Source organism: Humulus lupulus, chromosome 2 (genome assembly GCF_963169125.1).
Source record: "Humulus lupulus chromosome 2, drHumLupu1.1, whole genome shotgun sequence".
NCBI classification, from domain to species: Eukaryota; Viridiplantae; Streptophyta; class Magnoliopsida; order Rosales; family Cannabaceae; genus Humulus; species Humulus lupulus.
Window position 1 is genome coordinate 66,388,029 of NC_084794.1, and position 14,066 is coordinate 66,402,094.

Genomic DNA, 14,066 nt, shown 5'->3' on the forward strand with positions numbered 1-14,066 from the left:
ACCATTATCCATCCTATAAATTTCATAGGAAAGCAAAGAGCCTTTAAAAGATCCTCTAGGAATTGCCAATCTACCGTTTCGTAAGCCTTACTTAAGTCAATCTTGATAGCACATCTTGGGGAAGTAGAAGCCCTCCCATAGTTTTTGATAAGGTCCTGAAAAATCATGATGTTATGAGCTATTGAACGACCCCTTATAAATGCTCCCTGGTTCGGCTGAATAAGATCAGGAAGGACTAAAGCCATTCTCGAACATAAAAGCTTGGCAATACATTTATACAAAGTTGAGCAACAAGCAATTGGTCTATAGTCTATTGGTCGGGATGGATTTTCCACCTTAGGGACCAACAACAGAGAAGTTTCATGAAGATCTGAAGGAAAACACCCTGTATCAAAGCATTGACTTATTGCAGAGCACACTTCATCCCCAATATCCTGCCAGACAGCCTTGAAAAAACCAGAACCAAACCCATCTGGTCCCGGGGACTTAGTGATGGGAATACCAAATAATGCATTACGAATTTCCTTATAAGAAAAAGGTTTTAAAAGCATTAGTTGATGATCTACCGAGAGCTTTGGACCCAACGCTATAAAATCTAAATTAATTATGCCTGTAGCTGAACTCGGGCTCCCCAAAAAACCTCTGAAATGCTCAACAAAGTGAGAAACAACTTCAGAAAAATTGTCTACCAGATTACCTTGATCATTGACAAAGGAAGCAATACCATTTTCTGCTCTACACTTCTTCAGATAAGCATGGAAAAAAGAAGTATTCATATCACCCTTCCTTAACCAGTTTATTTTACTTCTTTGGGTCAAGAAACTATGGTACATTTTCTCCTGAACTAAAAGGGCTTCAGCAGCAACCTGCACTTCTGTCTGATACCTGAAATCATTCGGATTAGCTTGAGCTAGAAGTTGAGCTTCTTGGTAATTTTCCTTAGCCGTGTGATAGTTCAAACCAATGTCACCAATATTATTTTGATTAAATGCTTTTAACCTATGCTTCAGCCTCAAAGTCTTTAAATATATTGCCCTTAACCCAGTTGCCTTAATAGGCATCCTCCAGCTGCTCCTAACCACCTCAGTAAAGTTATGATGATCTGCCCAAAAGTTGTAAAATCTGAACAATTTAATACCCAAATTATCCTTAGGCACATTGTTAACAACACAAGAGTAATGGTCTGAGACAACTTCCCATCTAAAAGCAGCATTAGCGTGAGGAAAAAGATCAAGCCAAGCCTCGTTCATAAAAACATGGTCAATTTTAGAATAGATTCTTGCTGGACCATTTTGATTATTAGTCCAAGAGAAATAAGAACCTAAACTCTTGAGGGGAACAACATGAGCCTCCTCAAGCCAACGAAGAGAGTCTATCAATTCTATTGCTGAGATTGGGTTCCCACCAGATCTATCCATACCAGAAAAAGGGGCATTGAAGTCCCCTAAAATAATCCATGCTTCATTCAAAAGGGATAGTCGTTGTAACCCATCCCATAACCTCGTTCTACCTTCTATTGAATTAAGCCCATAGACAAAAGTAACATAAAACACTTGCTTCTGACCAGCCATCTTAACCAAGCAGTGAACAAATTGATTAGAATTCTCAAGAATTGTAACCCTTACAAAAACCTTCCTCCAAACTATCAAAACTCTACCTTCTGTAACCGAACTAGTATAAAACTCCCAATTTGGAAGTTTTTGCTCCATAAGTTCTATAGTTTTATTCCCCTTCATTTTAGTCTCCAAAAAACCTCCAATACCAATTTTATACCTACTACACAGATCTACTAATGATTTATGTTTATTTGAACTATTCAGCCCCCTTAAGTTCCAGCTTAGAATATTGCAATTATCCATTAGTGGAAATCGGAAGGGGTTTACCTTCTTTACCTCCAATCATTTACTCTTGAAGCACCTTAAACTTATTCATCTTTTGTTGCCCTTGTCCTAAAATCTTAGCAGTAGAAGCTGCTACCTAACCATGTTTAGAATGAGAGGCTACACGTTTAGGAGTGATTTTCAGTTTTTGCTATTCTGCTTACCCTTATCTTCTACAGTATTAGCCAAAGAGTTAGGCTGAGATCCCTCTGAGCTAGTGACTTGAACCCCTTCCACCTCAGTATTGATAGCCTGGACCCCTTCCATGTCTGTACTAGTCAAGACCGCAGGCTCCACACCAGTAGGTTCTTTCTCTTCTGTGTTCTTCCTATCCCTCATCTCCTCTTTAGTTGTAGTATCTATTTTGACCCATTATGCTTTCAATTGTTTACCACATTCTATCTCTGAATGACCAAAACCAGAACAAGATTTACACTTAATAGGAAGCCATTCATATTCCACTCCTTGTTCCATAATCTGACCAAGCTCATTCAGAAACTGAATGCTTCTAGGGGGATTATCTGTAACTTCCATTTCTACAAGAACTCTTGCAAACTGAATTCTTGAGCGCTCCGTTGTAAATTTATCAACCATTATCGGTTTACCAATCATACTCACAAGTGCACTAAGGCATTTACTACCCCAATACTGAAGCCCTAAATCATGCAAGCGAATCCAGAGAGGAACTGAACGAACAAGGCGAATAACACTAAGATCCGCAGACCATGGCCGAATGATAACAGACTTCCTATCAAAATGAAGTATTCCATTTTCTAGAACTTGATCCCTCGTTGCATCATCATTGAATTTGACCATGGCTAGACCCATTGTCATTCTTTCTATCTGAGCAATCCCTAAATGACTCCGTACTCTTTTTATGAACCCTTCAAAAACATTCATTGGAGGAGTTGCCCCAAGAACCATACAGATTACTGCCGAACTCCAATTCGCGGTTTGGACTTTAACCTCATCGGCATCTACCCTTGCATATTTCCGTCCGTCTCTGAATAATGGCTCAGTAAATTCAAGTTATCGATCAGAAAATGAAATCTTACTTGCTGTAAATTGCTGCCATTGACGCTGAGCTGAAGCTTGAAAATCCCCTTCTTCCACCTTATCTGCCCAGGAAGCTACATGCGAGATCGAGTTTGCTTTCCCATCTCCCGTGAAATCGCCTACCTGAGATATTCTATCCCCATTCTGTCAAATCTCTACGTTATTGAGATCCAAACCCTCTTCTCGAGCATCTTCGACTTCATTCAAAGCACCAGATGCAGGGCCTTCTATCACCAAATCCTTGGTTACGGAACAACAAGGATCCTTCTCATCTTGAACCAGCTGATTCTCTTGCTTTTCTACCCTAATTTAAGGCTTACGTATCAGTTTCTTCTTCTTCGCCATGGGAGAGAACAAACCGAGACCCAAGCTATTGTTTTTCGTCCCTTCCCTTCTTCTTCTCATTTTTATTATTTTTTTTTTCTTTCATTTGTAATTTTTTTTGTTCATATTTTTTCAGTTTTCTTTCATTTTTTTTATATTTTTGTATTTATTATTTTCTCCTTCTATTTTTTTTTCTTTTTTTTTACTTTTTTCACAAATATGAGCTTTTTTTCTTCTTCCATTTTTTTTCTACTAATTTTTTCTTTCCATTTTTCCATTCTCTTCTTCTTTTTCTCCTTCTCATTTTTATTCATTTATCTATTTTTTTTACATTTGTAATTTTTTTTGTTCATATTTTTTCAGGTTTCTTTCATTTTTTCTTTTTTTTCTTCATTTTTGTATTTCTTATTTTCTCCTTTATTTTTTTTTTTACTTTTTTCACAAATATGAGCTTTTTTTCTTGAACCATTTTTTCTTTTTTTTTTCTACCAAATTTTTCATTCATATTTTTTTCTTTCCATTTTTCCATTATTTTTTTCTTCTTCTTTTCATTTTTATTCATTCATCTATTTTTTTTCCTTCATCATTTCTTTTGTTTTGTTTTTTTTTTCATATTTTTTTAGTTTTCTTTCCTAAGTTTTTTTCCTTCTTTTTTATTCAATTTTTCTACTTATTCTTTTCTCATTCCATTTTATGTTTCTTTCCTTTTTTCCACACATATTTTAACATTACATAATTATTTTACTATTTTTTATATATTACTATTTATTATTGTAATTTTTTTTATAGTTTTTTCCACTATATTTAAAAAAAAAATCAAATTAGTTTTTTCAGCATTTTCTTTTTACTGTAACCCTTATAGGAACGCCAAAATTTGGAAAGAAAACTAATAAAAATATGAAAACATGAATGGGTAACCAATTACCTTAATGGGAACATTCAAATATAATATATATATATATATATATATATATATGAAAAAGATGGGAGAGAGGGGAAAGGGGTGAATTGGATTTTTTTTACCTTCCAATCTGTGCTAACTGATTACCTTCCCGTTCTTTGTGTGTATATTTCTCGACCTAACTGGTTACTTTCACGTTTTGATGCGTGTGTATATTTCTGGGTTCTTTATGGTAATTGGTTACCTGTGTTACTAAAATCATAGTTACTTCTTCTTCCTATTTTAGTGAAGTGTTCTTCCTCTTTTTCCTCCATATTTGATGTTTCTTTTCATATTTAATATGAGTAACCCGTCACCCCTCTTATGACAATATATTACTCCTCTCAAGATAACTGATTACCCCTCCTGGTACATGTTATTTAACATAACTATCAAAGATCAATCAAGTAACTGGTTACCTTGCCCAGTATTTGAAAAAAAAACGTAAAATCTAAAAAAATGGAAAAAAATGTTTATAATAAATAAAAATTAATTTTAAACACAATTCATATTACAAAACAAAAATTGCAAAACAACCAAAGAAAAATTTAATATAAAAAAAACAAATAAGCTAAAAAATAATAATCAAATTACAAACATACCCTTCCAAAATAATAAAATTTGATTAAGAATACAACTATGAAATAAACCAACTTTTATACAAAAATATGTGAAAATAAACCCATAAAAGTGAAAATTCGTAAAAAAACCATAGATTAACTTTTTTTGAAAAAAAAAACCATATTTTTGCACACTCTATTAAGAATATAATATAAAATATAATTTCCTCAAACAAAAAAAAATTAAAAAGTAGTATTTCGTGTAATTTTCTCAATCATATACCACATTGTTTTGACATGGATCATTTAAATGGGCTTGGGCATTTGAAGTTTTGAATCTATGGGCTGATCTCTTTCTCCAACTGCATGCTGAAGCCTGAAAATGCTGAGAATCGTAAACCCTATACGACATGATCGTCTTTCTCACATCGCAGCCGCTTTTTCTATATAAATACTGGAAGGGCTGCTTCAAGCTTAATGGCGGCTAGAATTAGGGTTTCTAAACTCATACAAAGTATGAGGCAGGTATTCTATAAAATCAAATATTTTTCTAACTTCATTATCAGTATCTTTACTCAACTTGCTCTCATTCTCTAATTACCCACATTTAAAGTTGTGTTTTCTTCTTTGAAGTGCCTTTTTCTTGTTTGGTTTTCTATGTGCATGGAAGAGGATTGTATGTATGCGTTTATTGTTTCTCGATGTATCTCTTCACATTGTTAGGTAATGTAGCCCAAAATTTTGATAGTTGAAAATAGGTGAAGTGATATGCTGGAGTGTTTCTCATTTTCCCTTAGTTTCAGTTGTGTGGAATGTGAGCTTTATTGGTTGATATGGTACTGCACTAGTACATAGGCTCCGTGACCTTCATTATCGGTTTGCCTAATCTTTTAAAGTGCAATAACAATGTTGGGATTCGCTTTGCAGCTTAAGTTGATAATATTTCTGCTGCCTGTAATACCCTCACATGTAGACAAGTTCTTCAAAATTTTAGTTTCATATTCCACAGTAAGTAAAAGGATAGGGACATATTGGGTTTGCTTACCTTTCTTTTTTATATAATTTTTGTTGCAAAGGGTGTCTCTTTCTAAGCACTAACTAGTAATGAAGAGAATCTTTAATGAAAGTTATTTCTACTAGAAGCCGTTCCTTCCTAAATGTGTAGTAAAACACTAACACATGAATACAGTTAGATAAGATGAGTCCACTTTTCTTATAGCATATGGAGTGCAAAAAAATTGGTGCAATGCCATGTTACACACTTCTGTGTTCCAAAATTATTATAATTGATAGGTTGACAATGGCTAAACATATATTATTTTTTTAATTTGGATAATGAAATATTATGTTTTCAATGAATATTGAACGAATTATTATTATTATTTTTTTTGTGATAATTTGCATCTTGTGCATGAGCTCACAATTACAAATATTCAGTCCTGTTTTAAATTTGCATGGTCTTAGATTTGTTAGAATGATTTGCTGATATAAATGATATCATGTGTTATAATTTATTATTGATTGTGAAATTTTAAAGTTGAAATTAATAATGGACCTATACTACACATATATTCTGCTGCCATATTCCATGGGCAACATTGTCATAGGCTCTTCTCTGTAACAACTTTGGCCTTGCAAATATAGGCCCTACTATCTCTTTCACAGGACGCAATACCATCTGGTTTTGAATTTAGACCTTAGACTAAATTTACCAACTTTTTTGCCATTTCTGTAGTTTTTTTAAATTTTATGCCTTCTGTGTTTCCTTATATATTTTCCATCTGATATGGCTCTTCTCAAGTACTCAGTTTAATGGAAAAAAAATTAATTTTGCATCTTAAGAAAGAAAGATGTCAATATTTTTCGAACTCACAACACAAGGGGAAAACATTGAACTTGTGTGGATATTGGGCATTAATTGCTTGGTTGAACAAGCCATTGAGGTGTGATTATTTGTCAGAAAGAATGAAACTGTTGCTTGTTTTCCTGGGCAACTTTTATAAAGACTATTTTAAATGTACTGTACAGTGGGGCTTTTTTTTATTCATCACATTTCAGTGGTGCATGCAGACATTTCATGACCGAACCCATTTTATATTTTCGTTACATTTCTCCATAAATATGCTTGACATTATTTTCTGATGCATTTAAGTAAAATTGTGAGTTCAATATTATAAAATCTAAAGGATTGGTAAAAAAATGTTAGGGCCTCAACTTATTCCTTAACATTTATATGATCCAAAAACTAGTTCATTCTATAACATGGAACAGTGATCTCCATGTGGCCTATGCATTGGAACCCATGATCATTTATCAAAGATCAGTCTGAAATTGTATTGCCAGATAGAATGGCTCCAACGGTTCAATTGGTACACCAATTCGTTGCAAAATTGTCTAATTTGAAAGTTCTTTTAAATCCCACCTTGATAAAGTAGGGGATTTACTTGTGATTTATCAGCTGTTTCTTCACTAGGAAATGTTCTTAATCTACATTTGTTATTTTGTTATATGCCATATGTCATTGTTTCGTCTGGTCGATATTTTAGAACTCACGAGTCCACAGCATTTCGTTGGTTACGAGTGAAACTCAAATAATATGTAGTATGGTATCGACTACCAATAACAGTTTGCATTATATCATGCCATGTGGTGTGCTGCGTTTATAGTTTGGTTCCCGCAAAACATGAACAATAGCCAATGCCTCTTTCTTTTTCCTCCAAGAATATTTGCAATGTAACTAAGTTTGTTTAACCCATTAGATGACATTTGTCGTTATGGCCCCGGTGAATTCATGAGAAGTGTGAGATGAGACCATAACAAACAAGAGTGAGTACAAGTGATGCTGTTGTGGTAAACTTCTATTACTATCGTGTCTTTTATCTCAGGATAAAGTTGGTATATGCGCATTGAATATGCACGGCTGGTTGCAGTGTATGCTCTTTAAGACCCATGTGAAGTGCAAACACTGAAATAAATGTTCATGTGCAAAAATGAGGATTAATATGAAAAAAATATCACACAATTTTATGTTGAGCCTGTAGCGTGGCTAAAATTCTTCACTATTGTTACGCGGCTTTCAACACAGCCTGGCTTCACTTCATAGCATTTATTAAAGGAAAACAACAGTTAATTTTCCTTTCATTTTTCCCTCTATTCCTTTTATATGTTTAAAACATATCACCTGTCATACTGCGTGTTTGGAAATGCTATGGTTATATTTAGAATTAACAATGAAATTATGGCATATATAGCTGCATGATGCATATAAACAAGTTTGTGTTCATTTTAAATGTTTTTGTCACCCCCATTTTATATGTATCTTTTATGTTTATTTTTGTTGACACAGGCAACTACAAAAGTTTTTGGTGTGGGAAGATTCATGCCTACATGAGTATCATAACAATGTAATTTAGTATACAAATGTAGCATGATGCATGTATAGTCACAATTTATTTACATATAAGTTAATAGCTCTACCGACAGCCTACAGAGTGTAGAGTTTGAAAGAAAGAAAAAATGAAAATGAAAATAATTATCATTGGCCATAATAAATTACATTGTTTGTGCCCTTAAAAATGTTTGAAACTGACTTGAAAAGAAAGTGACGAAGTTGTATTTTACCCTTATCCTCCCGCGTTTAGTGTTGATTTTTCCCCGTCCTTTACTTTTTTTTGTCTGCCTCATATGCATTTAGTAGCCCTTAAGTCACTAGGCATTATTTTCATACTTAGGATTGTTGACTGTAAAAGGTCCAACTCAGAGGTTGTTTAGATTTTAGTACTAATTGAAATGCATACAATTACAAACATATATAGGCCATAGCCAAAGCATTATATTCTTAACCTTCACTAAATTAAGACCATTATCCTGAGTACTTGGCCACTAGCAATCCAGCCACGCTCAATCTAGAGTTAGAATTCGCGAAGACTTTTGGTGCTAGAGTACTATACTCGAGTGTTTTATTATTCTGTACATTTCCTTTCTCAGTGATTTTTCTGATAAAAAAAAAGTCTCTTTTTCAGGGGGAAAACCAAATAAAGATTGGATCAACTTTATTTCTTTTCACTGGTGCATGTGCTACATTCATGGAAACTGGAAAGAATAATCATGTTGTAGGTTTTTTCACGAAATAGGTAAGTCCCAATGATTGTTTCAATACCAGCAACTACTACTCCCAATTCCCCATTTATTGGTTGTGATTGGAGTAATGAATCGAATCTTTAGAAGAAGCTCCACAACTTTGCACTCTGCAGCAATATGTCAAATTGATCTTACTCAACAATACATGTTGATTGGTACTAGTAACACATGTAGAGCACATGTACAAAACCAAAAGATAACATAGTGACACTAAATGTTAATAATGAAACTATTAATATAATATAAAGAAAGTTATACACTAATATTATATAAGCTATAAAGGTTGGTAGTGGGGAGTCTTTTTCTCTGCCTTTACAAAAAAGTGTCCAATGAACTATGCTGAAGATACTCATTGTGGATTGTAGACCATTCACTTGCATATATAATTTATGGCTTGCGTACAACGACCAAAATTTGGCCTGTTCCCTAACATTGTGTGTTTCATTTAAAATTTAAAATTCTGGACACGTTGAAGATCTTCGAGACAGCTAAACACATTGACCTATGCTATTAATGTAAATGAAATGAGCAAGAGCAAATGGTAACCTAAAATGGCGAACCATATTTGAAATTTGTTTGTCAAGGCAGTGCAGCTGTGCTTTGTATGGCCGGCAAAAGATGAACGCACCACATTAACATTATGAATTTGGCATTATTTTATTTTCCTAACAATTGATTAAATTGGATAAAGTCATCGTAACAAACTGAACTTTAATTGAAATAAATATATAAAGTAAGCTTAAAAGTTGAATCTATTCATATCAGTGGATAAAAACATGTACTTGAACGTGAAAGCATACGAGATAAGTAATTATATTATTGAGAATGAATAATCTTCAACAATATGGCCTACTTTGAATAATTGATACTTTGCATATTTCTCTGCGCTAAAGAGGATGGATATATTATTGCGGGTTCAGAATAAAATTAATGCAAAAAAGTTATTATAATTTAAGTAATAATTGGAAGGACTATTGTAATGCTACTTGCTAGCTAAGCTTCTTAATTAGAGCATACATATCAGCTTATTTACTCTATTTTAAAAGAGTAATGATACGTGCACTTAAAATATATACTAAAACATTACAAATTAAAATTGAGACTTACTATTTTAAAAAAACAGTAACACATCACTGTGGTAGTAACACATCAATATTTTCCATTAAATCATACATCATATTATCTATTTTTTTTTCTCTCTACATCATTTAACTATTATTTTTTTGAATATATTTTATTCATAAAAAAACATATAATATAAAAAAGAAATGTCAGAGAACTGAGAAATTAATAAAAAAATACATATGAACAATACATTTGTAGTTAAATGTAAATAATGAATAATAAATATGTAAAATACATATGCATTTTACCTCATATGATGCATGGTTATTTTTGGATTTTTTTAGACTCTTCTTAGCTATTTTAGCTAATTAGTTGTTTTACCTAGTCTACTATATATATTATGAGTGCTCTTAGAGATAATGAAGCTATTTTGTTTCATAGTCCTTCAAGTTGCTTCTTTTTCTTCTTCTTCTTCTTCTTACTCAATCACTTTATCATAAATACCACCGCTTCATTAATTTCATTATTTGAATGGCCGCCAAGTTAGATTGGCTTCGTTTAGAAGTTTGTGTTATCTATACACACGTGTAACACTTTTCAATTTTCTATAATGCAGTGTTCAAGAGTTTTTTTTATTTTCATTTATGGTTGTCTTTTAAACGTTCGATCACAAATTCAAAGGAGAAAACAATTTATTTTTTAAAAAATAAAAAGATAAAGATCTTTCATCTTGGTCATAAAAAGATAGTGACATGAAACTAAAAGCAATAAAGGCTATAATAAATACATCTCTCTTATTGGACCAATATTTTTTTTTTTGAAACTCTCTTATTGGACCATTCCATATATGTGTGAAGTTTTAAAATCATAAGAAATTAAAGTGATTATATTTTTATGGTAAAAAAAAGAACGTTCACACAATCTAAATTAGAATTAGTTTCTTCAAACAAGAGAATAATGAACATGTTTACAGTACTTCCAAAACCGTAATAGCTGCTTTCACAAATTATATATATACACAAGTGATGATTATACCATTTTTTTTATTTAGTGTTTTATGAGAGAGAACGTACCGTGGAAGCAATTAAAATTGCTTTGGCATTATCATTAATTCTATGAGCCCCTATTAATTAACCTAACTTATGACAAATTAATCACAATAATATTAAAATTATCCGAAGAAAAAAAAGAGAGTTCTTTTGACTAAGCTTTTAACCACTAGAACATAGGAGAATCTGAGGGAGAAGAATTCACCAAATTGAGAATACTATTCCAATAATTCTCATTATCTTGGTAATGTTCACTAGTGCCGCTGCCACTTCCGCCACTGCCATTTTCATCGTCGTCGCAGCCACCTCCGCCGCCGCCGCCACCATCAGAATAGCTAGGCTCTTCGCAGATATTATTAAGCAAAAGACTAGTAAACCCTTCCTCTACAATACCATTATTATGAGTACCAGTGATTGTCGTTTTTAAGGACTCCGGAGCCCATGATACCCCTCCATGAATGTTAAACGACAATAATGAATTATCAAGCCCTTCTTCTTCATCATAGTTATTATTATTATTGTTATTACTCCCAAAACCTTTCCAATTTTGTTCTCCCTCTTCTTTAATGATCCCAGTCTCTGAAGAAGCCGACGAGGACCCAACAAACTCATGAATATTCACTGCCTTCGAGGTGGTCGTAGCTGCAGCAGTAGTAACTCCGGCAGCCATTACCGGCGGTGCGTTCTCAGAGAACGTTAAGGTTGATGTTGGAGACTCGAGGTCACTGCGGACCCCACCGCTAGCCGAAGACTTTGACCACGCTGAACCACTAGTATTATTCCACGTGGCAGACTTAAAGGCATTATTATTACCATTGTTATTATTATTATGATTGAGTACGGGCATTGCAACATCAACATCCGAAGGGGACGAGGACGACGACGTCGTCTTGTCAAGAAGCTGAGCCGAAGCCGAAGCTGAAGCCGAGCCGATGATATTGTTGTGGTTGAGATGAGCGTGGAAATGAATATTCTTGTTGTTGGTGGGGGTGGGGGTGGTGGTGGTGGCGGTACGAAGCTTTGACTCTCTGACGAGCCTGGCTTCGGCTTCGAGGCGCGCGCTCTCCCACTGAGCCATGTGGCTTAAGTTGGCGGCGTTCTTGGAGTGACCGTCGTGAGAGAGAAGATCGTTCTTGGGTTTGTGGGTAACTGGGTCGATTCCCATTTTGGCTAAGCGTTTCTTGAGATGAGTGTTCCAATAATTTTTTATCTCATTATCTGTTCTTTTTGGCAAATGAGTTGCTATAGCCGACCACCTGAAAACAAAAAACTTTGATTATAATTAATAAATAATAATCAAACAAAACCCTAGTAAGTTAGAAAATAATATATATATATATGGGAAGAAATTAATGAGATTTAAGTTGTCGTTTATTGATTTTGGACAATCACGTAATGTTTTTTTTTTTTTTTATATATATATCTTGTTGAGTTTCAAGAGAGATCATTTATTGTTTATATATGATGCATTTTCTGAGATTATGATCAGAAGTATAGTAAATTATGAATCGGCCAAAAAAAATGGCAGAAAATCAGATATCAAATGCTGGTCAGAATGTAATTAATATAATAAATATTGTAATAATAAATTTTATAATTTTAGGTCAGAGAGTGACTACTACTGGAAAGCCCACATTTAAAGCGTATCACGAAAAAGAGTATAGTAGAGTTCAATGAGTAAGTACTGTCAATGGATATATATGAATATGATTGTATTTTCCAAAACAAGAGAAATGAAAACTGACCAATATAAAACTTTATATATGCTAAAGAGCTTGACTGATAAACTACCAAATTAATTAAAAAAGATACATAATTAATAATTCCGATCATTACCCACTTGTCAATTATGGATGAATTATTTCACACCAACGTTGAAAGAAACTTTAGTTGAAAACTCAGTCATATCTTATTTTCTCGAGGAAGAGATGGAGACTACATAGTCTATATAGCTAAATGCTAAAAAATTGTGTAGCTTTTGATGATTGACTCCACCAAACCCTTAATTTTCTAGAAGATAATAAAGCCAAAACTAAAATATTAGCAATGACCTAGATTGTATACATACATATAAAGATATTATAATGGTCAATTAATTACCTGTTGCCTAGTAAAGCATGGAGTTGAATAATGGTTTGCTCTTCTTGCAAACTGAACTTGCCCCTCTTGATATCAGGTCTTAGATAATTAGTCCATCTTAGTCTGCAACTCTTTCCACATCTTTGAAGCCCTAAAAATACATGAAAAAAAACACATATAATGAGTAGAGTATAGATAATTAATTTTCCAACCCTTCTTTTCCCAACGTATATATACTAACAATATAGTACTATGTTATATGAGTAGGTCATGATGATTATATATAATGAGTAAGTAGCGCTGTAGTGTACCTGCTTTAGCTGGTAAAGCTCGCCAACTTCCATGGCCATGTTCTTCGATATAAGCCAAGAGTTTCTGGTCTTCTTCAGGAGTCCATGGCCCTTTCTTCAAACCTACTTTGTCGCAGCATGGTGACCGACCCATTTCTAAGTGGATTCACCACCCAAACCAGCCACCGCAGATCTGTTTTCTCAGCTCCTCAGCTACTTCTCTCTCTCTCTCTCTCTCTATATATATATATTAATGGTGGTGCAAGAAAATTGGAGTGAGGGAGAGAGAGTGAGAGACTATATAGCTAGCAGTACTGATTGTGCGTTGTTTTGTCTTTGAAAAATGAAAATGAAGAGATGAGTATAGAGAGAAGGGTCAGCGATTTAAATGGGATAGAGAAATAAATTTTTATATCAGAGTATATAAATATGTATACATATATGTATAAATTTGAGTATATATAATTAATATGTACATGATGACTAAAGTACCCCTGCCATTTTATATTCGGTGTATGTATTATATTTTTACAGAATTATATATAAATATGAATAGTTTCATTGTCTTTTTTGCATATATATATATATATAATTAATATGGCAAGGTTTTTTCATAGAATCAGCTGTGGTGTTTCTCCTAATTCTGGCATCTTCTACATATCTTTTTCGTGGTATTACTTTTA

General features: G+C 33.4%; 2 protein-coding genes across 2 annotated transcripts; both read right to left on the minus strand.

Moving 5' to 3' along the window:
- Window positions 1-2,252: 2,252 nt before the first annotated feature.
- LOC133814362 (uncharacterized) lies at window positions 2,253-2,955 on the minus strand. The gene is made up of 2 exons (XM_062247329.1): window positions 2,936-2,955; window positions 2,253-2,883 (listed from the first exon to the last, which is right to left on the minus strand). The coding sequence occupies exons 1-2, from the start codon at window positions 2,953-2,955 to the stop codon at window positions 2,253-2,255; spliced, it is 651 nt and encodes a 216-aa protein (XP_062103313.1).
- An 8,036-nt stretch (window positions 2,956-10,991) lies between these two features.
- LOC133817968 (transcription factor MYB106-like) lies at window positions 10,992-13,775 on the minus strand. The gene is made up of 3 exons (XM_062250638.1): window positions 13,405-13,775; window positions 13,115-13,244; window positions 10,992-12,270 (listed from the first exon to the last, which is right to left on the minus strand). The coding sequence occupies exons 1-3, from the start codon at window positions 13,535-13,537 to the stop codon at window positions 11,184-11,186; spliced, it is 1,350 nt and encodes a 449-aa protein (XP_062106622.1). The 5' UTR covers window positions 13,538-13,775; the 3' UTR covers window positions 10,992-11,183.
- Window positions 13,776-14,066: the final 291 nt, after the last annotated feature.